The sequence below is a fragment of the Ranitomeya imitator genome, chromosome 6 (assembly GCF_032444005.1).
Source record: "Ranitomeya imitator isolate aRanImi1 chromosome 6, aRanImi1.pri, whole genome shotgun sequence".
Lineage (NCBI taxonomy): Eukaryota > Metazoa > Chordata > Amphibia > Anura > Dendrobatidae > Ranitomeya > Ranitomeya imitator.
Genome location: NC_091287.1, coordinates 390,862,234 through 390,888,090, shown reverse-complemented (window position 1 = coordinate 390,888,090; position 25,857 = coordinate 390,862,234). Strand labels below are relative to the sequence as shown.

General features: G+C 43.8%; 1 protein-coding gene across 1 annotated transcript in view; it reads left to right on the top strand.

The window, feature by feature from the left end:
- The window catches only part of SMCHD1 (structural maintenance of chromosomes flexible hinge domain containing 1), a 457,067-nt gene that overhangs the window by 188,101 nt on the left and 243,109 nt on the right, over positions 1–25,857 (top strand). Inside the window, exons 15-17 of the mRNA XM_069731150.1 lie at positions 3,374–3,480; positions 5,550–5,632; positions 10,402–10,515. Coding sequence (XP_069587251.1) covers positions 3,374–3,480; positions 5,550–5,632; positions 10,402–10,515 — 304 coding nt within the window. The remainder of the gene's footprint in view (positions 1–3,373; positions 3,481–5,549; positions 5,633–10,401; positions 10,516–25,857) is intronic.

Genomic DNA, 25,857 nt, shown 5'->3' with positions numbered 1-25,857 from the left:
GGTATGATAATAAAGCGTTTTTTGCCTTTTTTTTTTTTTTCTTCCGGTGTTTACTGAAGGGGTTAACTAGTGGGACAGTTTTATAGGTCGGGCCGTTACGGACGCGGCAATACTAAATATGTGTACTTTTATTGTTTTTTTTTTATTTAGATAAAGAAATGTATTTATGGGAACAATATATATTTTTTTTTTTTTTTCATTATTTAGGATTTTTTTTTTTAAATTTTTTTATACACTTGGAAATTTTTTTTTTTTACTTTTTTACTTTGTCCCAGGGGGGGACATCACAGATCGGTGATCTGACAGTTTGCACAGCACTCTGTCAGATCACTGATCTGTCTCAGAGCGCTGCAGCGTTACCAAGTGCCTGCTCTGAGCAGGCACTTGGTAAGCCACCTCCCTCCCTGCAGGACCCGGATGCTGCAGCCATATTGGATCCGGGCCTTGCTGCAAGGAGGAAGGTAGGAGACCCTCGCAGCAACGCGATCACATCGCGTTGCTGCGGTGGTCTCAGGGAAGCCCGCAGGGAGCCCCCTCCCTGCGCGATGCTTCCCTGCACCTCCGGCACATCGTGATCATGTTTCATCGCGGTGTGACGGGGGTTAATGTGCCGGGGGTTAATGTGCCTTGGGCGGTCCGTGACCGCTCCTGGCACATAGTGCCGGATGTCAGCTGCGATAAGCAGCTGACACCTGGCTGTGATCGGCCACGCTTTCCCCGTGAGCGCGGCCGATCGCCCTGGACGTACTATTCCGTCCTTGGGAGGTAGGGCCCACCCCACATGGACGGAATAGTACGTCCATTGGCAGAAAGGGGTTAATGTGAAAATCAAGTTAGGTTTTTGGTGAACGAACAGTTATCGAACAGAAACTCGAACAGCCGAATTTGAAGCAAATTGTTTAAGTTCGTCGAACGACTCGAACACAATTCAAAACAGTTCGAATTTGAAATTGGCAAACAGTTCAACTCGAACACCGCTCATCTCTAGTGATAAGATCACCTGTATGGAGCAGAATTACTTGCTATGAGCGCTGACCACCGGGCGGCTCTCATAGCAAGCCTGCATTGACAACCATAGTGGTTTGCAGGAAACCTGGTTGTCATGCCAACCCATCGATGACACGCGACCATGTGACCGGGGTCACCGTTGGGCGGATTTCTGGCACACTTGCCGGAAGCACGTGTTAAATGCCGCTGTTAGTTTGACAGCAGCATTTAATTGGTTAACGCAGGTGGATCACGATCCCTCCCATGGCTGTTAGCGGCACATGTCAGCTGTTCAAAACAGCTGACATGTGCCTGAAAGGATGTGGGCTCACCGCCGGAGCCTACATCAAAGGGAGGGTGTCTTACATTGGCTTATTATTACGCCCGATGTCGGAAAGGGGTTAAACCTAAAATACTAACAAAATAAAATAACATTTTACAAATGGTGCTGATTTAAAGCAGACATGAGGGACATGTTATTTATTAGTGTTTTTCTGTGGTATGACTATCTGGATTAAAGGGATAATAACAAAACATATCGACCTAAATGTAGCATTATCATAAATTATAATGTGCCATGAAAAAATAGTCTCAGAATCACTGGGATATCTTGAAGCGTTCCAGAGTTATTACCACATAATCTGACACTGGTCAGATTTAAAAAATTTGGTTCAGTCACTAAGGGATTAATCTGTTCCTGCAAAATGACATTGTATTCATGTCTTTGGAAGGGATCCTCACCTGTGGAGGGGGCTCAGGAGCTTTATTATATAGTTATGGCATCAACTAAGAACTGTACATATTTCTAGGTTCAAAACTTTTTCGGGATGTCCTGTTTTTAAACTTCTGCGTTTTATATGTCTTTCATGGATCAATAAAGTTCCTTTTTTACTTGGAAATTTGGAGATTGCTGGCAAAGGAGGGTTGCATTTATAGGCACAGGGCTCATCAGCTGACCCTGGCTTGACAGTCCAACGTCACGGGCTGGACGATGGGAGTGTGGAATGACGTGCCTCCCTGCAGGCACTTGTTAAATGCACATGTACGTCAGAAGTCGTGCAGGGGTTAAATTACTATCAAGTTAGTGCCATATAAATGTCCTGAGTGCCTATTCTTTATTTACCCAACAATAACAGTGACTTGCTGATCGGGGTGTAATAATCAAATTTGTAGGTACATTACCCAGTGGAGCATACTTTCTGAAAGCATACAGTATTTTTAACCTGTATGACATAGCAGCTAAACATAGAAGAGGAAAGGTTTGTTTGTTTGTTTTTTTACTGGAATTACTGAATGTTTAGAATTTTAGAAACTCTACCCATATCTAGTAATGAATGAAATATTACTGATTTTACACATAACAAAGTACATACTTTTTCTTTTCTTCTCCCATTACCTGCCATTGTTGGAAGCACTGTACTCTGATCGTAATCTTTAAAAGGAATCTGTCAGTGGGATCTACCCTCTTAAACAGTCTATACGGATATGCAAATCATAGAAAGCTGAATAAAATGACATATTATCAATCCAATGTCTTATTCCAGTGAAATCTACATGATGTCTGAAGAACTTTCCTCCAGAGCGGCAGAGAGACGTTACCAGTGTCAGACAAGTAACTAAAACCGGACAGTAGAACTGAACTTGGTCTCATTACAAACACATTTGTAGTTATAGTTCTCACAGTTCTGCTGTATTGCAATTCTGTCTGCCTGTGAGATGGAAGCTGAAGCTGAGAGGAACCTGCAGATGTGTCAGGTGTAATCGCACACAGCTGTGCAGTGCTATCAAAAGTGCAGAGAGAGGCCATTACATATTATTATGATGACTTTAATTTATAGTAAACTCTGGAGGCATATTCTCATGCAGATCTATGTCTGGCCAATAGTTTTGAACAGCTCATTTACACATATGAAAAGCATGGATTTCTCTGGAATAAGATATCAGATTACAACTATCACGTTATGATTTTATTCAGCTTCCTATGACCTACATGCCCATATAGGCGGCTTAAGAGGGTTGATTTTACTGACAGATTGCCTTTAACCAGTGTTTTTAGAGGTGGATATGCTGTATTTGCTTTTTGAACTTTCTAACTGACATATGCTTGTGAGCTATTGGGGGTTTCTACTATCTGCCTTCACCCATATTGTTTTCGGCTATGTATATTTAATTTACTAATATGATTTGTAATAAAAATTTGATGTTCTCTGAAACATTTATGGTTAAATACAGATGCAAAATCAGATGTCAGGAATTGTAATGCAATGGCCTCTTCTTTGTCCAATTTGTATTTTGGATAAGGTCACCAACACATGGGAAGTAGGATTAAAATTTCTTTGAATTTATTTTAGTCTAGCACATTATTGACTTTTTTTTTTTCTTCTAGGAACCGAAAGAACTGTATGATGAGGTGAAATGTGTACCCATTTCCAAACTTGATCGTAATGCAAAACTATCATCTATAAATAAATACATTGAAGATGAAATGGCAAAGTATGTGTTTGTTTTTAAGCAAAATATGTGGTAAAATATTTAACAGGTCTGCTAACACTGTTATAGGGGAGACTAGATGGTGGCCTGATTCTAACGCATCGTGTATTCTAGAATATGTATTTAGTGTATTTATGAAGATTTCAAAATAATGCAATGAATACACAGGATTCGGCCGGCCGGGCGCGACCAATTAGCGAAGCGTGGTTTAAATCCCGCGCCAATTCGCTGCCGGACTGCGCCGGTCGCAGCCGGCCTCGAACAATCAGTGAAGTCAGGGCCAGCTGCAGGTTTTTGAGGGCCCCGGGTGAAAGAGTCTCACAGCCCATGTAGCATATAACACAGCCCACGTAGTATATAGCACAGGCACGTAGTTTATAGCACAGCCCACGCAGTATATAGCACAGCCACGTAGTATATTGCAGAGCCGCGTACTATATAGCACAGCCCACGCAGTATATAACGCAGCCCATGTAGTATATAGCACAGCACATGCAGTATATAACAGCCCACGCAGTATATAACACAGCCCACGCAGTATATAGCACAGCCCATGTAGTATATAACACCGCCCACGCAGTACATAACACAGCCCACATAGTATAGAGCACAGCGACGTAGTATATAACACAGCCCACGCAGTATATAACACAGCCCACGTAGTATATAGCAATGTGGGCACCATATCCCTGTTAAAATAAAGAATTGAAATAAAAAATAGTTATATACTCACCTTCCGGCGGCCCCCGGATCAAGCTCAGGCCTTTAGCGATGCTCCGTTCCCAGTAATGCCTTGCAGCAATAGCCCATGAAGATGTAGCTGTCTCGTGAGACCGCTATGTTATCACAGGTCGTTGCCACAATGCATTCTTGGGACCGGAGCGTCGCGAGGAGCGGGAAAGGCTGCCGAGAACTCCGGAAGGTGAGAATATAATGATTTTTTTTTAATTATTATTTTTAACATTATATGTTTTTACTATTGATGCCGCATACACAGCATCAATAGTAAAAAGTTGGTCACACTTACATGGTTAATGGCAGCATTAACGGACTGCAATACACCGGGTTATGCCGCGGTGTAACGCAGTCCGTTTAATGGACTGCTAAAACGCTATGTGGGCACTGACTGGAGGGGAGTAGGGAGGGGCCAATTCACGGCCGGACTGAACCTGTCGCTGATTTGGACCATAGACGAATATATATATATATATATATATATATATATATATATATATATATATATATATATATATATATATATATATATATATATATATATATATATATATATATATATATTATATAATTAGTTATGCTGCGGGAGGGCCACAGGTTGTACAATAATAGTCTTGTATGGGACAGCAGTTTTGCACAACCTGTGACTTTGCAGCTCTTGGCAAACTATAGCTCCCATCATCCCAACCTGTCCAAGCATGATGGAAGTTGTAGTTTTGCAACAGCTGCAGGTCTACATTGACAAGTGGCTCTGCAATGGAATTTAAAAAAGGCTCATACAAATCGTGATGACAGGTTCTGTCATCACGACTTGTATAAGCCTCCTTTCATAAATGTTGTGCTAACCTCGCCCTTGCCGTGGGCGGCACTTGCTGACATTCATGTTCCAGCGTTCTCCAGCAAAATGGCGCTGGGTGTTGCGCAAACTCAGATTAACCTCCGGTGGTCTCCAGCAAAATGGTGTTGGTGGCTGCGCATGCACAGATTGGGATGTCTACTTAATGATGAGCTGAGATCTCGACCTGCGAATGCTGTGCCATTTTGCTGGAGACCATCGCTGGCTTACTGCAACATCGACGCACCTCCTGTGATCCCTCTCCACCGCCTTCGCCCCCAGAGCAAGCCAATTAAACTACATTTGGACTATAAGACACACACACACCCATTTACCTCTCAAATTTTTTTGGGGAAAAGTGCATCTCATAGTCCGAAAAATTCGGTAAGTGGGTTTCACTTTAGAGGTTTCTTTTCCCTTCACCTTCACGGATGAGAGAGCTTTTTCTATTTTGAAATTCTGTGATATGGACATCGGTTCTAAATATGTCTTTTTTTCCAAGGTTCCCAGACTCATTGGCTTTGTCGTGGCCTGATGGGGATGGTTTGGTAGAAAATGATATCAAATCCGCAGGAGATCCAATAGGTAAAATTGCTCGATTTAAATGTTGAAAGTTAAAATTGTGTTCCTTTTGGGAAATATCAAAACTGTTGTATTGGCTTTGTACATATATCTTCCAAGCTGACCACTTAGTTCAGTAGTTCCCTACTGTGCAACTCATGGCCATCTGCTGGCTATGGCAGATAGACATGAGCAGGAAGAATTGAAGGAGGGCTACCAATGAAAAGAGATTGTCCAGGTTTTTCACTAAAGTCTGCATCACACTATGGCTGCAGATTTGTGAATCCTCACATTGCGCGTTGTGAGGATTCTCCGATCCCAGCGGCGAGACGGTTATGTGAGGTTATGTGACCACAAGTATGCGATATGCGTACTTCTAGCCACATTCCAACTACACATGCGAGGCCTGTTTCAGTGCAAATGAATTGACTAAGACCTCACACATCTAGTGGCAGTGTAGCTGGGAGTATGCATATCGCATATTTTCAGACACTTGACCACTTGCTTTTGCCACCGACGCCAGAGAATCCTCACAGCGTACGATGTGAGTATTCACAAGTCTGCAGTTACATAGAGTTACTGCAGATGTTCTTGATACACATAGGCAACCCTTTTAATACTCCTCTCCTCCTCACTGGTGATATCACCCCCCTTAGCATGTAGTGGTCTTCCGTCTCCTGATGTGTCTGCACTGTGTGCCCAGCATTACAGGACAGTGTTGGGGTGCAGACACACCAGTGAGCTGTGAGCATAATTTACAAGTGCTTTGTTCTACTGATTATCAAGTGAGTGCTAGTAACAGCTCCTGCAGACACTGAGACTGCCTGCCAGCAACAGCAGGCTGGTTCTGTTCATGAGGTTTAATGCTGCTGAGAGTCAGGCTATGTGCTCACGTCCAGAATGCATGCAGAATTTTCCTGAGATAAATCTGAGGTTTTCCGCAGGAATTCTGCATGCGGATTTTTCAAGTTTTTTTTCGTGTTTTTTGCGGATTTTATGCGGATTTTTTTGCGGTTTTTCCCAGACACAAATCTAATGGGAAATCCGCAAAAATAATGAACATGTTGCTTCTTTTTCCGGAATGTGTTTTTTTTTTTTTTTTTTGGCGGAAAAAAAAACGCAACATGTGCACAAAATTTGCGGAATGCATTCTAAATCATAGGATGCATATGCATGCGTTTTTTATGCATTTTTTTAATGCGTTTTTATCGCGAAAAAAACATGCAAAAAGCGCAAAAATTCCGGAACGTGTGCACATACCCTCACACTGCCTATTTGGGGCTTTTCACTTGAATAGCAAGCAGGACACAGCACAGACTTTCACGCCACTTCCACCTCATCATTTATGCAAGCTGCTCTCTTGCCTGTTTGGAGATATGGACATTGGACATACGCATGTATATATATATCACAAGGCCTTATGGGAGACTATTATTTCCTTGAGAGAGTTTTCTATATATATTCTCATGTTTAGTGACATGCAGATGTCATTGTGCAGAAAGGGAAAGAGGTGAGCTGTCACATTACCTATTATGAATAGTGGACTCTGTTACCTTTCATTGTAATACAGCTGATTTGGCATGTGGACGGCTGCTCGATTATAAGGACCTGCTCACACTGCAGATTTTCAAGCAGAATTTTGGTGCGGACAGGTCCTTTCTCTGCACGGCTGCAGCTAAAACTCAGCATTGCATAATCCTCATCTCTGCCTCCCATAGATATGAATGAAGGAAGCTGCCAAAGTGGATATTCAGCAGAATGTCAGCATGGCTGTCTGCGCTAAACTTCTGCTTGAAGATCCACCGTGTAAACTGGCCCTAATACTTATCCCATATGTTGTGTATAAGGGATAAGTATGAGGTTTCTATAATATCCCGTTGCAGTCAGTAGGGTTCAGCTTAGTTGTACTTAATAATTTGCAGACAGAGACGGCCTCCAACTTCACAGTGAACGAGGGTGGGGCTGTCAGATTGGAGAATGGGAAGTTGGACAGGCGAGTGGATCAGCGAGCACACGCACCTCATCACTTTTGGGCCCTCAACTCCTTCATGTAATGTGCTGTAAGGACCCTGGGTACATCAGCAGCTTAGAAGCAGAGGGTGGGTCGGCAGCGCCTGATTTCAGTCACGGCCGCCCCCCTCTGCAGCGGGTATAGAGTGTAATGGGCTTAATAAAGCAAAGTGTAGCAACTAGCCCTGGCCCTAGAGTGCCACAAAGTCTACTAGGCTGTTTTATACAGTGTCTCGGCTGTGCTAACTCGACACAGGCTGCACAGCGTATCTCACCCAGTCCAGGCCCTCTCTCTTTGCTTTTGCTTACCAGACCCCAAACACCAGTAATGACAGTAATGCTCTGATGGCGTCCCTGGATGTAGGTTCATAATACTGTGTGAGGGCCTTGAAAGGGGCATCACACTAACAGAATTCAGTTTTCGCTATTTCTTTTATGTAGGCGCTTTTAACTCCTTTCCGACATTGGGTGTAATAGTACGCCCATGTCGGAATACCTCCCTTTGATGTGGGCTCCAGCACTGAGCCCACATCTTTCCCTGCACATGTCATCTGTTTTGAACAGCTGACACGTGCCTCTGACAGCAGCGGGTGAAATTTGCGATCCACCTGCGGCTCTTAATTCGTTAAATGCCACTGTCCATTTCTGACAGCGGCATTTAAACTCGCGCTTCTGGAAATCCCACCCATGGGTCATTGATGGGTTGGCATGGCATGCAGAGGTCTCCAGCCGACCTCTATGATTGTCATAGCTGGATTGCTATATAAATGTAAAACTCAATGTGTTTTCCCCTATATTTTGTATAACCAGCCAGGCAAAACTCACAGCTGGGGGCTGCAAACCTCAGCTGTCATCTTCATCAAGGCTGGTTATCAAGAGTAGAGGGGTCCCCACGCTGTTTTTTTTAAATTATTTAAATAATTTAAAAACACAGCGTGGGGTCCCCCTCATTTTTGACAAACAACCTTGTTAAAGCTCACAGCTGGGGGCTGGTATTCTCAGGTTCGTAAGGGGCCATGGATATTGACCCCCCCCACCCCTTCCCCAGGCTAAAAATAGCAGCCTGCAGCTGCCCAGAAAAGGCACATCTATTAGATGCGCCAATTCTGGCGCTTTACCTGGCTCTTCCCACTTGCCCTGTAGCAGTGGTAAGTGGGGTTCATATTTGTGGCCTTGATGTCACCTTTGTATTGTCAGGTGACATCAAGCTCAAGGCTTATTATTGGAGAGGCGTCTATGACATCTATCCATCACTAATCCTATAGTTACATGGTAAATAAAGACATAGCCAGAATAAAGTCTTTTATTAGAAATAAAACAAAATACAGTTACCGTATATACTCGAGCATAAGCCGAGATTTTCAGCCCAAATTTTTGAGCTGAAAGTGCCCCTCTCGGCTTATACTCGAGTCAAGGTGGGTCGCAGGGTCGGCGGGTGAGGGGGTGAGGGCGCTGAGGCATACTTACCTGCTTCCAGCGATCCTGGCGCTCCCCGCCTGTCCCACGGTCTACGGTGCTGCAGTTCTTCCACTGTTCAGCGGTCACGTGGGACCGCTCATTAGAGAAATGAATATGCGACTCCACCTCCCATAGGGGTGGAGCCTCATATTCATTTCTTTAATCAGCGGTAACGGTGACCGCTGATAGAGGAAGAGGCTGCAGCACCGAAGACAGCTGTCCGGGAGAAGGAGCGGGACGCCGGGAGCAGGTAAGTATCGCATATTTACCTGTCCCAGTTCTAGCCGCCGGGCGCCGCTCCATCTTCCCGGCATCTCTGCGCTCTGACTGTGCAGGTCAGAGGGCGCGATGACGCATATAGTGTGCGCGGCGCCCTCTGCCTGATCAGTCAGTGCGGAGAGACGCCGGGACCGGACGCTGGGAGCTGCAAGCAAGAGAGGAGTATGGCATTTTTTTTTTATTGCAGCAGCAGCAGCAATGGCACAGATTTATGTGGAGCATCTATGGGGAAATAATGAACGGTGCAGAGCACTATATGGCACAGCTATGGGGAAATAATGAACGCACCGTTCATTATTGTCCCATAGCTGTGCCATATAGTGCTCTACACCAGAGCACTATATGGCACTGCTATGGGGCAATAATGAACGGTGCAGAGCACTATATGGCACAGCTATGGGGCAATAATGAACGGTGCAGAGCACTATATGGCACAGCTATGGGGCAATAATGAACGGTGCAGAGCACTATATGGCACAGCTATGGGGCAAAAATGAACAGTGCAGAGCACTATATGGCACAGCTATGGGGCAATAATGAACGGTGCAGAGCACTATATGGCACAGCTATGGGGCAATAATGAACGGTGCAGAGCACTATATGGCACAGCTATGGGGAAATAATGAACAGTGCAGCGCACTATATGGCACAGCTATGGTGCAATAATGAACAGTGCAGAGCACTATATGGCACATCTATGGGGAAATAATGATCTATTTTTATTTTTTGAAATTCACCGGTAAATGCTGCATTTCCACCCTAGGCTTATACTCGAGTCAATAAGTTTTCCCAGTTTTTTGTGGCAAAATTAGGGGGGTCGGCTTATACTCGGGTCGGCTTATACTCGAGTATATACGGTATACTTTTATATTTAAAAATTACAAACACAGTTACCAAACGCCTATTCCACCAAAGCCCTCGTTTTCTTGTAGTAAAACTAAAATAAAACCACAATATACCATACCTGTCTTTCGTTCTATGACATGCCGTAATCCATGTCTGGAGGATAATTATGTTTTATAATTTTTGTTCTTGAATGCTTTCAGGTGCTTTACGTATTGAAATTGTGAACAAGAAAGGAGAACCAATTCAGAAACTTCCAGGCACAAGTCACACAGCTGCGAAGAAACTTTTGGTGGAATTAAAAGTTCTGTTGAATTGTAAGTAATTTTGGTATGAAATTTATTGCTGATCTCCTACTATAAGTAGCGTATTTGATTTTAAATTTTAATCTGAATATTGGGTAATTAACCCTTGACAACATGCTCCGTACTAGTACTGCGTATGTCGTGTTTCCCCCTTTGATGTGGGCTCTGGCGCTGAGCCCACATCTTTTTCGGCTTATGTCAGCTGCTTTGAACAGCTAACGTGCCCGCAACAGCCTCGGGGGGGAATCGTAAACTAACCGCTGCTGTTAACCTGTTAAATGCTGCGGTCAAACTCTGATAGCGGCATTTAAAACGCACTTCTGACAATGCTGTAGATAAACCCCCGATGTAACCTGAAAGATAAGAAAAACAAGTTAGATTATACTCACCCAGGGGCGGTCCGGTCCGATGGGCATCGCAGGTCCGGTGCCTCCCATCTTCATACGGTATTGTCATTCTCCTTGCTTCTGTTGCGGCTCCTGCGCAGGCTTTATTCTCTGCCCTTTTAAGGGCAGAGCAAAGTACTGCAATGTGCAGGCACTGTGAAAGGTCACTGCTGTACTTTACGCTGCCCTCAACAGGACAAATAAGTATGCCTGCGCAGGAGCCGCAACAGAAGCAAGGAAGAGGACGCTATCGCATGAAAATGGGAGGCGCTGGACCCGGACCTGCGACCCCCATCTGACCGGGACCTCCCCTGGGAGAGTATAATCTAACTTGTTTTTCTTATCTTTCAGGTTGCATCGGGGGCTTATATACAGCATTGCAGAATCGGACATCATGTCGTGTTTGGAGAGCCCCTGATGTGCCTAAACAGTGGAAACCCCCTCAGTTCTAACTCCAACCCTAACCTGAACACACCCCTCATCCCAACCCTAACCACACCCCTAATGCAAACACACCCCTAACCCTAATCCAACCGTAAACGTAATCCAAACCCTAACCCCATCTCTAGCCCCAACCCTAACCCTAACTTTATCCCTAACCCTAATGGTAAAATAGAAATAAATACATTTTTTTATTTTATTATTTTTCCCTAACTAAGGGGTTGATAAAGGGGGGTTTGATTTACTATTTATAGTGGGTTTATATGTTTGGCAGCCTTCACACACTAAAATACGCTTTTTATTGCAAAAAATAGTTTTTGCATCACCACATTTTGAGAGCTATAATTTTTCCATATTTTGGCCCACAGAGTCATTTGAGGTCTAGTTTTGCAGGACGAGTTGACATTTTTATTGGTAACATTTTCAGACACATGACATTTTTTGATCGCTTTTTATTCCGATTTTTGGGAGGCAGTATGAACAAAAACCAGCAATTCATGAATTTCTTTTGGGTGGGGCGTTTATACCATTCCGCGTGTGGTAAAATTGATAGAGCAGTTTTATTCTTTGGGTTAGTACGATTACAGCGATACCTCATTTATATAATTTTTTTTTATGTTTTGGCGTTTTTATACAATGAAAACTTTTAGATAAAAATAATTATTTTTGCATTACTTTATTCTGAGGTCTATAACTTTTTTATTTTTTTGCTGATGACGCTGTATGGCGGCTCGTTTTTTGCAAGACAAGATGGCGTTTTCAGCGGTACCATGTTTATTTACAGTCATGGTCAAAAGTATTGACACCCCTGCAATTCTGTCAGATAATACTCAGTTTCTTCCTGAAAATGATTGCAATCACAAATTGTTTGGTATTATTATCTTCATTTAATTTTGTTTTAAATGAAAAAACACAAAAGAGAATGAAGCAAAAAGCAAAACATTGATCATTTCACACAAAACTCCAAAAATGGGCCAGACAAAAGTATTGGTACCCTCAGCCTAATACTTAGTTGCACAACCTTTAGCCAAAATAACTGCGACCAACCGCTTCCGGTAACCATCAATGAGTTTCTTACAATGCTCTGCTGCAATTTTAGACCATTCTTCTTTGGCAAACTGCTCCAGGTCCCTGATATTTGAAGGGTGCCTTCTCCAAACTGCCATTTTTAGATCTCTCCACAGGTGTTCTATGGGATTCAGGTCTGGACTCATTGCTGGCCACCTTAGAAGTCTCCAGTGCTTTCTCTCAAACCATTTTCCAGTGCTTTTAGAAGTGTGTTTTGGGTCATTGTCCTGCTGGAAGACCCGTGACCTCTGAGGGAGACCCAGCTTTCTCACACTGAGCCCTACATTATGCTGCAAAATTTGTTGGTAGTCTTCAGACTTCATAATGCCATGCACACAGTCAAGCAGTCCAGTGCCAGAGGCAGCAAAGCAACCCCAAAACATCAGGGAACCTCCGCCATGATTGACTGTAGGGACCCGTGTTCTTTTCTTTGAATGCCTCTTTTTTTGTCCTGTAAACTCTATGTTGATGCCTTTGCCCAAAAAGCTCTACTTTTCTCATCTGGCCAGAGAACATTCTTCCAAAACGTTTTAGGCTTTTTCAGGTAAGTTTTGGCAAACTCCAGCCTGCTTTTTAAGTCTGGCAAACTCCAGCCTGGCTTGACACTGTTGTACCCTCGCACTGCAGGGCAGCTTGAACTTGTTTGGATGTTAGTGGAGGTTCTTTATCCAACATCCGCACAATCTTGTGTTGAAATCTCTTGTCAATTTTTCTTTTCCGTCCACATCTAGGGAGGTTAGCCACAGTGCCATGGGCTTTAAACTTCTTGATGACACTGTGCACGGTAGACTCAGGAACATTCAGGTGTTTGGAGATGGACTTGTAGCCTTGAGATTGCTCATGCTTCCTCACAATTTGGTTTCTCAAGTCTTCAGACAGTTCTTTGGTCTTCTTTCTTTTCTCCATGCTCAATGTGGTACACACAAGGACACAGGACAGAGGATGAGTCAATTATAATCCATGTCAACTGGCGGCAAGTGTGATTTAGTTATTGCCAACACCTGTTAGGTGCCACAGGTAAGTTACAGGTGCTGTTAATTACACAAATTAGAGACACATCACATGATTTTTCAAACAGTGCCAATACTTTTGTCCACCCCCTTTTTTATGTTTGGTGTGGAATAATATCCAATTTGGCTTTAGGACAATTCTTTTTGTGTTTTTTCATTTAAGACAAATTAAATGAAGATGATAATAACAAAGAATTTGTGTTTGCAATCATTTTCAGGAAGAAACTGAGTATTATCTGACAGAATTGCAGGGGTGTTAATACTTTTGGCCACAACTGTATTACTCGTGTTGAGCGAGATATGCCTGATTAAGGTTGGCTTTGTCACTATGGGTTTAATATAAGGTATTTGCTAATTGCTATGTAGTGGGGGTTGGTTGTGGGGTGTTTTGTTTTTGATTGTATGTTGAAAAATTAAATAAAAATGTATGATTTAAAAAAAAAAAAACACATATATTTTGTATCGCCGCTTTCAGAATTGCCTGAACTATCAATATGAAAAATGAATTAATCCGATCTCTAAACGGCGTAATGAGAAAAAAAAGTCAAAACACAAGAATTACTGTATATAATCGAGCATAAGCCTATCTGAGTATAAGCCGAGACCCCTAATTTTGCCACAAAAAACTGGGAAAACTTAATGACTCGAGTATAAGCCTAGGGTGGGAAATGCAGCAGCTACTGGTAAATTTAAAAAAATAAAAATAGATACCAATAAAAGTAAAATTGAGACATCAGTAGGTTAAGTGTTTTTGAATATCCATATTGAATCAGGAGCCCCATATAATGCTCCATAAAGTTTATGATGGGCCCCATAAGATGATCCATACAAAATACGCCCCATATAATGCTCCATAAAGTTTGATTGGCCCCATAAGATGCTCCATAGAAACATTTGCCCCATATAATGCTGCACAAAGGTTGATTACTACTGATGAGCGAATATACTCGTTACTCGAGATTTCTCGAGCATGCTCGGGGTTCCTCCGAGTATTTTTTAGTGCTCGGAGATTTAGTTTTTCTTGCTGCAGCTGAATGATTTACATCTGATAGCCAGCATAAGTACATGTCGGGATTCCCTAGCAACCAGGCAACCCCCACATGTACTTATGCTGGCTATCAGATGTAAATCATTCTGCTGCGGCAAGAAAAACTAAATCTCCGAGCACTAAAAAATACTCGGAGGTCCCCCGAGCATGCTCGAGAAATCTCGAGTAACGAGTATATTCTCTCATCACTATTAATTACGGCACCATAAGATGCTCCATAGAAAGATTTGCCCCATATAATGCTGCACAACGGTTGATTATGGCCCCATAAGTTGCTCCATAGAAACATTTGCCCCATATAATGCTGCACAAAGGTTGATTATGGCAACATAAGATGCTCCATAGAAACATTTGCACAAAGGTTGATTATGGCCACATAAGATGCTCAATTGAAGCATTTGCCCCATAAAATGCTGCACAAAGGTTGATTATGGCCCCATAAAATTCTCCATAGAAACATTTGCCCCATGCAATGCTGCATAAAAGTTGATTATGGCCCCATAAGATGCTCCATAGAAACATTTGCCCCATGTAATGCTGCACAACTGTTGATCATGGCCCCATAAGATTTTCCATAGAAACATTTGCCCCATATAATGCTGCACAAAGGTTGATTATGGCCCCATAAAATGCTCCATAGAAACATTTGCCCCCTATAATGCTGCATAAAATGATTTTGGCCCCATAAGATGCTCCATAGAATATTATCCTCTTTCTGACCTCGGACGGCATAGTACATCCGAGGTCAGATACCGCGCTTTGATGCAGGGCTCCGGCAGTGAGACCGCATCAAAGCCGGGACATGTCAGCTGTTTTGAACAGCTGACATGTGCCCGTAATAGCGGCGGGTGAAATCGCGATTCACCCGCCGCTATTAACTATTTAAATGCCGCTGTCAAACGCAGACAGCGGCATTTAACTACCGCTTAGGGGTTCAGCGATGCTTCTGCATTGTAACCATAGAGGTCCACCCTGTGGTCGGTGCTCATAGCACACCTGCATTTCTGCTGCATAGCAGCGATCTGATGATCGTTGCTATGTAGCAGAGCCGATCCAGTTGTGCCAGCTTCTAGCCTCCCATGAAGGCTATTGAAGCATGGCAAAAGTTAAAAAAAAAAAAAAAAAAAAGTGAAAAAAATGTGAAAAAAAAAAAATATATAAAAGTGTAAATCGCCCCCCTTTCTCCCCATTCAAAATAAAACAATAAAAAAAAAATCAAACCTACACATATTTGGTATCGCCGCGTTCAAAATCGCCCGATCTATCAATAAAAAAAAGGATTAACCTGATCGCTAAACGTCGTAGCAAGAAAAAACTTTGAAACGCCAGTATTACTTTTTTTGGTTGCCTCGACACTGCATTAAAACGCAATAACGGGCGATGAAAAGAACGAATCTGCACAAACATGGTATCAATAAAAACGTCAGCTCGGCACGCAAAAAATAAGCCCTCACCGGACCCCAGATCACGAAAAATAGAGACGCGACAGGTATTGGAAAATGGCGCAATTTATTTATTTTTTTTTTAGCAAAGTTTGAAATTTTTTTTCACCATTTAGATAAAAGATAACCTAGACATGTTAGGTGTCTATGAACTCGTATTGACCTGGAGAATCAGAATAGCTGGTCAGTTTTAGCATTTAGTGAACCTAGTAAAAATGCCAATCAAAAAACAAGTGTGGGATTGCACTTTTTTTGCAATTTCACCGCACTTGAGAGGAGAGAATGTAAAACGGTTGTTGGCTCAGGTAGAATGTAGGTGGATTGTGGCTCTTGACTCTGTCCCCTGTTGGATTAAATCAGAAATTAAGTTTTGACCCTTTTTTTTGTGAGAGCCCTTGTTCTTCCGCGCCCCCCTTCTGTGCAAGCAGTGGTAACAATTTTCTCATTAATAAATTTCATTTCTGTTTGTGTTTTTTCTGTTTATTTACGTTATTATTGTATACTCCTAGATTGAGTTTTTCCATGTCTGGCGTTTTATGACGGCAATCTGTGGATTACATCAGTGATCTTTAAATTGAAGATGGTGGAAATTCATTTGAAGGAGAAACATATGAATTTATGTCTTTGTCTATGTTTTTGTCAAGAAAATGCTATGAAAAACATGGTGATTTTTATCACTATGTTATGATGATATTTAGTGTTTATCACAACATCTTATTTAGCACAATATTGTTTTTGAATTATCATTAAGTATAATCATTTTTATATATATGATAATCGTTGAAGCGCTGTCGTAATGTGTTCATCACCTCATTATAGAGGTTTTTTACGGCACTATTTTTGCACTTTGATTAGCACTTTTGCACCTTATATGATATAATTCTAAATTATCACGGTACTAATCATTGATTCTCCTTCTATTTATCTGTTTTTCCGGGCTTCAAATGCCCTAATTACCATCTACATATTCTTTTTTGTTATTATTGTCTCTATCATTCAGACGGCTGTTCTGCGCACGCGCCCCTCATCCGCTGAAGAGTCCTTGTGTGTCCGGCTTCAGTGTTACAGGCGCGCACGTCATTCTGACGTCAACAGGGGATTTCCCCTTGACGTGCGCTCCTGGTGAATGCCGGGGAGCAGGAATCTACTTGTGGCGCGCGTGCGCATTAATGACACGCCGTGTAATGAATGTGGCTATAAAACGCAGGGTCTGGGGAGCTCTATTCATTCCTTCTTTGAGAAGGCCTACGCGAAACGTGCGTTAGGGGGTGGATTGGGGTCCCAGGCATCAAGTCACTCTGACCATGGGTAAGCAACTTTGCAATTAGTGGCACTTTGTCTCTTTCATATATTTTTCCTTGCGGGGATGGCACTTTGCCATTATGGAGACTTAATATGATGAGTGTAGATTTGTGTGGTGTTTCACATTACAGGATTTAATTTAAGGCCTGTTGCTAATACATAGGGCTGACACCATAATTAATTGCACAAATGAGTAGTGCCTTTGCATTAGTACCATGATGATACTTACGATGAATATATCTTTCTATGCCTTGGACCTATGTGTGGTTAAGGCTACTTTCACACTAGCGTTTTCTGCAATCCGTCACAATGTGTCGTTTTGCAGAAAAAACGCATCCTTCAAAAGTGCTTGCAGGATGCGTTTTTTCCCCATAGACTTGCATTGACGACGCATTTGCGACGGATTGCCACACGTCGCATCCGTCGAGTGACAGATGCGTCGTGCTTTTGCGGACCGTCGGGAGAAAAAACGCTACATGTAACGTTTTTTCTCCTGACGGACCGCTTTTTCCGACCGCACATGCGCGGCCGGAACTCCGCCCCCACCTCCCTGCACCTTACAATGGGGCAGCGGATGCGCCGGAAAAATGCATCCGCTGCACCCATTGTGCAATGCAGCAAACGCTAGCGTCGGAATCTCTCCCCGACGCATTGCGACGGGGAGATTCCGACGCTAGTGTGAAAGAAGCCTTACTTGGGTCTTTTTTCCTTGTTGCATTCTATTTATATAATTTTGAATTACTTTGTATTTTTTTCATGCACAATAAAGTGTTTTTCTGTTGATTTTACTATAATGTATGGAACTCCATTTTTTGACTATTTTTAGGGGTGTAAGGCTGGTTTCACATTTGCGTTTAAATCTGCAGCGTTTTAAACGCATCCGCAAGTGGTGGAAAAAACGCATGTAAACGCGTACAAACGCTGCGTTTTTTAGACGCGTGCCTTAACGCATGCGGCTAAAAAAAGCCGCGTTTGTACGCGTTTTTTCCCTGCGTTTGCGTTTTTGGTGCGCAAGAAGAGAAATTTCACAAGAGAAAAATCAAGATAACCAGACACCGCCAATGAGACTAGAGAGGGCGTATATGATGGGATCTCTATATATAGACCCTAGGGCTACTGAAATTTTAACAGTTTGCTACTGTATCCTGTGTCATGATGGATCTTCGCATGGAGAGCTTTTATTTCAACCTGGATTTCAGCTTCAAGCTGTTTCTTGCCTGTGCTTTTGCTTGGGAGCAAGACAGAAATCGCGAAAGATGGAGAAGGAGACAACGTAGGTGTTTTTGGAGGCACCCCATTATTGAACTACGTGAGAGCCGTGGAGCCTATCACATGCTGTATGCCGAGCTTAATGCCAACCCGGAGAAATTCCAGGAGTACACGCGAATGTCGCAAGACTCGTTTTGGGATTTGCTTTCTCGTGTCCAAGGAGCCATACGGCGACAGGACACCCAGCTCCGTAGAGCGATTCCACCCGAGGAACGTCTGCTGGTTACATTAAGGTATGTTCAAAATCTAAACCAATGACAGTCCAAATTTAGGTTTTTCTGACATGTATTTTTTGTGTTTTCCTTTTTTTTTTTTTTTTTTTTTCGTAACCTCACCATAAAAAGAATAGATTGTAATGTTTTTTTTGTGTGTGTTTTTGTTCCAGATTTCTGGCCACAGGAGAGAGTTTATCATCCCTCCACTTCCAGTACCGACTTGGAATATCCACCCTGTCCGGAATAGTTGTGGACATCTGTCGGGCTTTGTGGAATGTACTCCGGGATGAGTTTATACCCGTACCCACCGCGGACATGTGGCTTGAAATAGCAGAAAAATTCTGGAGTGTGTGTAATTTCCCCAACTGTTTAGGAGCGGTGGATGGAAAGCACATCCGCATTATCAAACCTGCCAGAACAGGATCGGAGTTTTTTAACTATAAGAAATATTTTTCTGTTGTGCTCATGGCAATGGCTGATGCGGACTGTCGCTTCATCACCGTGGACATTGGAGCTTTTGGCCGTGGCAACGATTCCCAGACTTTCAAGAACTCGGATATGGGCCGGCGTGTGTATGGCAAAAATTTCAATTTCCCCCCGCCACAGCCTCTCCCCAACACTCAAGGTCCACCGCTGCCATTTGTTATGGTTGGGGATGAGGCCTTCCAGATGTGTGAAAACCTACTGAAGCCCTATTCCAGTCGGGACTCGAACCACACTAGAAGGATCTTTAACTACAGACTGACCAGGGACCGAAGAACAGTAGAGTGTACCTTTGGCATTCTGGTCGCTAAATGGCGTATTCTTGCATCAGCCATAAATCTAAAAGTGGAAACAGTCGACGAGGTGGTCAAAGCCTGTGTGGTTCTCCACAATTACATAATGACTAAGGAGCGACCCAACATTGAACTGGATGAACCAGTTGCACACCCACTGCCCGATTTCCAGCATCACGCGCTGCGGTCAACTGCAGCCGTTGGTCACATGCGGGTCCAATTTGCTGTCTTTTTTGATTCAGATATTGGGCTTGTTTCATGGCAGGACAATGTTGTGTAAATGTCCTGTTGTAATTATATCTGTACCAGTAATTTTCTACAATGATAATAACATTTCTCATTAATAAACTTTAGTTTTTGTTGTGTTGACCATGTCTCCTACCTTTTTCCTCTCCAAACCAAGGTTGTCCTAAAACTGGCAGTACTTGATCTGTATTTAATATCAGTTTTTGTAATCCAAAACCAGGAGTGGGTGATAAAGGCAGAGGTGCTAGTTATTATGTTAATATCATAATTTACCTCGAATTGTTCCACTCCTTGTTTTGGTTTACAAATACTGATATAAAACACTGGCCACATACTGCTAGTAATGGCAGCCATGCTGCTTTATTGGTAAGCTTGTTGACGTCATTGCGTCATGATTGTCTTCTCCTGTATCCATTGGACACAAACTGAAGAGACAATCACTGTCACGCTATCTATACTCATCAAGTCAGGTGTCAGAAATAATAAATTCATGATAAACATATACAGGCTCATGAATTCACTATTTCTGACACCTGTGCAGGTGAGCATAGATATGTAGCGTGTGACCACCAGTGTCCCCTCAATTTGTGTAATAGATTATGTACAAAGAAGAGAAAATGTTGGTTATACAAGGCAGTTCTCTACTCAACAGGTCAGGTGTCATAACTGAGTTTTTTGACACCTGACCTGTTCAGTAGAGGACTGCACTGTATTTCCACCATTTTCTCTTCAGACTGCCACACTAGGCATAGACAAAAAGAGATTATGGAGATACATGAAATATTTTTTTTGCCCACCTCATATCTGTATACTAAAGACACACAAAGCTGCAGTCTTTTATTTTTAACTACTGGAGATATGATGTGGCCCAAAAAGTAAGTGTGTGGCGACGTTTATTGGCGCACGGTGTGTGTTGCCGGCGGCGATAGACACAATAAACCAAACATAATTATGGCAAATCAAACTTTTTTTATTTTGTTAACAAAGTCAAAAAATTATTTTTTACTGCGCCGGCTTGGGGTAGAGTGATGTAAACGGGGGGTGTGAAGAACTGAGGCCTGGCTAACCGTGGACGACGCTGAGGTGGCAGGAGAAGGGGCAATGAAACTAGAAGGGTCTGGAAGTTCGGGGATGGGGCTTGACACGAGAGGCTTGAGACGCACTGGAAGGGTGAGACAAAACTGACATTACAGACACATTGGTAGGTGAAGGGGGAGGAATGCTAAGAGTCCTCTGTTTTTTTTTTTTCTGTTTTTTTGGGGGGGTTTGTGTGGTTGGGGGACGTCTTGGTGGGCTCATATGCCGTGGCGGGTGACCTGTCAGGGTCCAGCTGCACTGTCTCACAGTCCATAGTGCTTGTCGAGCGGACGGCCATGCCAGGGTCCTGCTGCATCGTGTTGGGGGCGGTACATAAAGCCATGCCAGGGTCCTGCTGCATCGTGGTGGGGGCGGTCCGGAAAGCCATGCCAGGGTCCTGCTGCGTCGTGGTGGGGGCGGTCCGGAAAGCCATGCCAGGGTCCTGCTGCATCGTGGTGGGGGCGGTCCGGAAAGCCATGCCAGGGTCCTGCTGCATCGTGTTGGGGGCGGTACATAAAGCCATGCCAGGGTCCTGCTGCATCGTGGTGGGGGCGGTCCGGAAAGCCATGCCAGGGTCCTGCTGCGTTGTGATGGGGGCGGTCCAGAAAGTCATGCCAGGGTCCTGCTGCGTCGTGGTGGGGGCGGTCCGGAAAGCCATGCCAGGATCCTGCTGCATCGTGGTGGGGGCGGTCCGGAAAGCCATGCCAGGGTCCTGCTGCATCGTGGTGGGGGCGGTCCGGAAAGCCATGCCAGGGTCCTGCTGCATCGTGGTGGGGGCGGTCCGGAAAGCCATGCCAGGGTCCTGCTGCATCATGGTGTCAGTGGAGGAGGTCCAAGCAGGAGCAGCGGTTGTCACGGTGGTTGCGGTGGGATGTCCAACTGCACTCGGCATTGTGCTGGGGCTGTAGTGGAGTCCGCCTGTGGAAGGAATAGAGGTGGCCGTGCAGTGGTATGCAGTCGGCATTGAGGTTAATCGTGACAGTGAAGGCACAGTTGGATATGCCGCCACTGTCTGCTGGAAATACCGACTCTGCTGCATAGCCTGCACGTAAGCAGCATTGCAGGCCTGCATGACACTGAGCTGGAGATCGAGTAAGGTGTTCCGACATGCCCTGCTCAATTTGGTTAAAAAAAATGATGAGCTGGCCTCTGGAGGTCGGCTTTAACTTGATCAAGGCTTTTGGTGACCACCTGGATACGGGCATTCGGTCACCTAAAGCCTTGATTGCTTCGTGTAAAACCGAGCTCAAGTGCAAAAACTCGTTAATGCGTGGCCTGTCCGAAGCCCGCTGCCGGGATGAGCCCCAAAAAAAGGGGGCAGTGGAAGAGGACTGCGAAAGGGGAAGACCTGATGGACCAGCTCCCTGGTCTCCAGTTAGTGTGGAAGGCCTACTTGCTGCTGCGCTGCTGGATGGCTAGGTCGGGTCCGTGGCTGTCGGATGAAGGACCGCTCCAGAACCTGGGCCGACAGTCGTGCTGTACGTGCTGTGAAAAAAGGAAAAATAGAATTATTTTCAAAAATTTACCAGACGAAAAATCCTGTGGAATTTAAAAATAAAGATTATGGCAATACAATACAACCTAAAGAATGTGATAAATACTTACGTTCTCTGGGCAAGGACCGGTCTTAAAAATGCCAGAACGCGATGGTACTTGTACGTTCGGATCCTTGCTCCTGAACCACTGGCAACACGACTCTCTTGACGCAGGTCCTTGTTGAAGCGGTCCTTCATCGAACGCCAACGTGTTTTTGCTTTGTCCACTGTTTAAAAAAAAAAAAAAAAACATTATGGTCAGGAAATGGACTTTTTGCCGTGCTCAGACAACTGTGTGTGATGAGAGAAACTCCGGAGAGTTTCTTTCATCACACACAGTCGAGTGAGCATGGCCAAGGTCTCTGCTGCTTCACACTGCAGTGCAATACTTACCAAATGCACTACGGACCCGTGGCGGGACGTTGTCCCAGCCATCCCACATCGCTTGGGCCACCTCATTTCATAAACGCCGGAGCGTGGTGTTGATCGAATGCAGTGGATCCCGACTGTCCCACAATGGGACTCGCTCCTGGACCAGGGTGATTAGGAGGTCATTGTCGATCAGGTCATTGTCCCATTGTGAAACCTAAAAATTAAAGAAAGTCATTAAAGTTTGCTCAATTACATAAGGAAAAGAAAGACAAAAGATGCTGAGAAATGGCATGAATAGAAAAGTCAACATACAAAAGGATTACAGAAGAAAAAATTAAAGAAATACGAGTGGAAAGAAAGGAAGATTCAAGAATATTACACTGAGGACAGTCAGCCTTGTATACGTACCCGCTGCCGTCTTCCCACCGGACCTTGACTCTGCTGCTCCTGGCCTGTCTGTGCCTCAGTAGAAGAGCTCTAAAAAATCAGAAAAATCAAATAGTCACATGTGTCGATGTGACAGTGAATACTTACCAAGCTGACAAGACAAATACTCACCTCACTGACTTGCTCCACTTCCGACTGACGTGGCTGAAACTCCTCACCAGATGAAGACTCCAAAGAAGACATTCTGATGCATGTAGAAAGAAAGAAATGGAAGAAATTAGGACATGTAGAGTCAAAAAATAGAAAATAAAGGCATTGGCTAGGATATACTCACATTGTTCAGGGACTTGTCCTCCAAGATGCGGCCTGTCTGTGTCTCGTCTTCTTCAGAGTCTGGTGAGAAGTGACCTGCAACTGTCCACACTCTCCCTTTTATCACCTTGATGGTAGGGTGTGGCTTATCAGTGTCTAAACATGGTTATCTCAATTGAAACGCATGCATTCAAAAACGCAACCAAACACATGTGCGTAAAAACGCATGCGTTTACATAGACAGCAATGTATTTTTTGGACGCAATCGTAACGCAATTGAACGCATGCGTTTCCTTGCGGCAAATAGACGCCTCTAGAAATTACTACATGTTGCATTTCCGCGGCAAGACGCAAGCAGTGAAAAAACGCATGCGTCGTCAAACACGGCCAAACGCGTACAAAAAAAAGCATGCGTTTTTAGTGTTAAATATAGGAAAACATGATGCATGCGTTTATATGCGGTACAAGCGCAGCGTCACAAAACGCAAATGTGAAACCAGGCTAATACTGTTGTAATATAGTAGAGGTCATTTATATAAAGTGATAAAATATGATTTATCCACAACAAGGTATCTGATATGAGGCATGCAGATAGGACTTTTCTCAGCAGTCTATAACCTGCATGCCCATATTAATACTTTAGATAGGTCAAATGTGGTAACAGATTCCCTTTAAGGCTGTGTGCACACGTTGCAGATTTTTTTGCTTTTTTTTTCGCTATAAACGCATACATTATGCATCCCATCATTTAGAATGCATTCTGCAATTTTTGTGTACATGCTGCATTTTTTTTACCGCAATGCGTTTTTTTTTTCGTGAAAAAAAAAAATGCATTATGTTCATTAATTTTACGGATTTTTGCATTTTTCCCGCTATTTAATGCATTGGGAAGCTCTGGAAAAAATAAACAAAAGCGCGTTAAAAAAGCATCAAAAACGCGCAAAAAACGCATGCGGAATTCCGGCAGAAAAAGTCCGGTTTTGTTCAGGAAATTTCTGCAGAAAATCCTTAACGTGTGCACATTGCCTAAATGTAATAGTTCCTGACAGTTTACAACATGCTTCCTGGGAATGTTGTGGGGCGCACTGGACTACGTCGCACCTGCGTGGGAGCTTTTGATATAATACATTTTTTATAATAATTGTCTAAGGGTTTTTCCGTCCGTCTGTCTGTCTGTCTGTCCTGGAAATCCCGGCTCGCTGATTGGTCGAGGCCGCCAGGCCTCGACCAATCAGAGACCGGCACAGCATCGACGTAGAAATCCTGCGTCTCTGATTGGTCGAGGCCGCCAGGCCTCGACCAATCAGCAACGGGCACAGCGACGATGATGTCATAAAGGACGTAGACATCTCACGTTTCTGATTCAGCGACGGGCACAGTATCGACGTAGATGTCATAATGGTTGCCATGGCGACGATGATGTCATAAAGGTTGCCTCGACCAATCAGCGACAGGCACAGTCTGCCGCGAATTCTGGAATCATAATTGTCCATATACTACGGGGACATGCATATTCTAGAATACCCGATGCGTTAGAATCGGGCCACAATCTAGTTTTTTATAATAACGGTTTTCAGGTTTCCTTTTGCTGACTACATTGTACCTACATGATCCCCAGACCCCATTATCCTGATGCCAGGGCAAGAGTGAAGTCGAATTGCAAGAACTGGCACATCTAATATGATACACCATTTCTGGGGTGGCTGTGCTCTTGTATTATTAGGCTGGGAAGGGCCCAGTAACCATGGACATTCCCAGCCTGATAATATATGCTCACAGCTGTCTGTATTACTCTATACCCTTGATAGTTGTTATGAATCTTAGAGTATGATTTTTCCACCCTTATATTCTATAGGTATTCAAATATAATGTACATTACCCATCTTTCTAGTGGGTGACCTGTACTTAGTTACTTGGACTCTTATCACTTAAATGGGGTATTCATCATTGCCTCTCATCCTCATGAGGCCATCATCCCTCTCATCAATCTTTAAACTTTGAGGCAATAAAAGATCTCAACCTCTTTGCTTGCCGTTTGAAGTGGAAAAAAACACTTTATCAACGAGAATAAGAAATGCTGTACTGAGTTAGGCATCGATGAGGATCTTCTCAGTGATGTCAGATTCTTATTTCATTTGGGAGACCTTGACCCAAATGAATTGGTTGAGGGACCATTTACAGATTTAACCCCTTACCGACCTCCGCCGTACTATTACTGGGGAGGTCAGTACCCCCACTTTGATGCGTGCTGCGGCGGTGAGCCCGCATCAAATCCGGGACATGTCAGCTGTTTTGAACATGTGCCCGCAATAGCGACGGGTGGAATCGCAATTCACCCGCCGCTATTAACTAGTTAAATGCCGCTGTCAAACGCTGACAGCTGCATTTAACCAGCGCTTCCGGCCATGAGGCCGGAAATGAGCGCATTGCCGACCCCCGTCACACGATCGGGGGTCAGCGATGCGTCT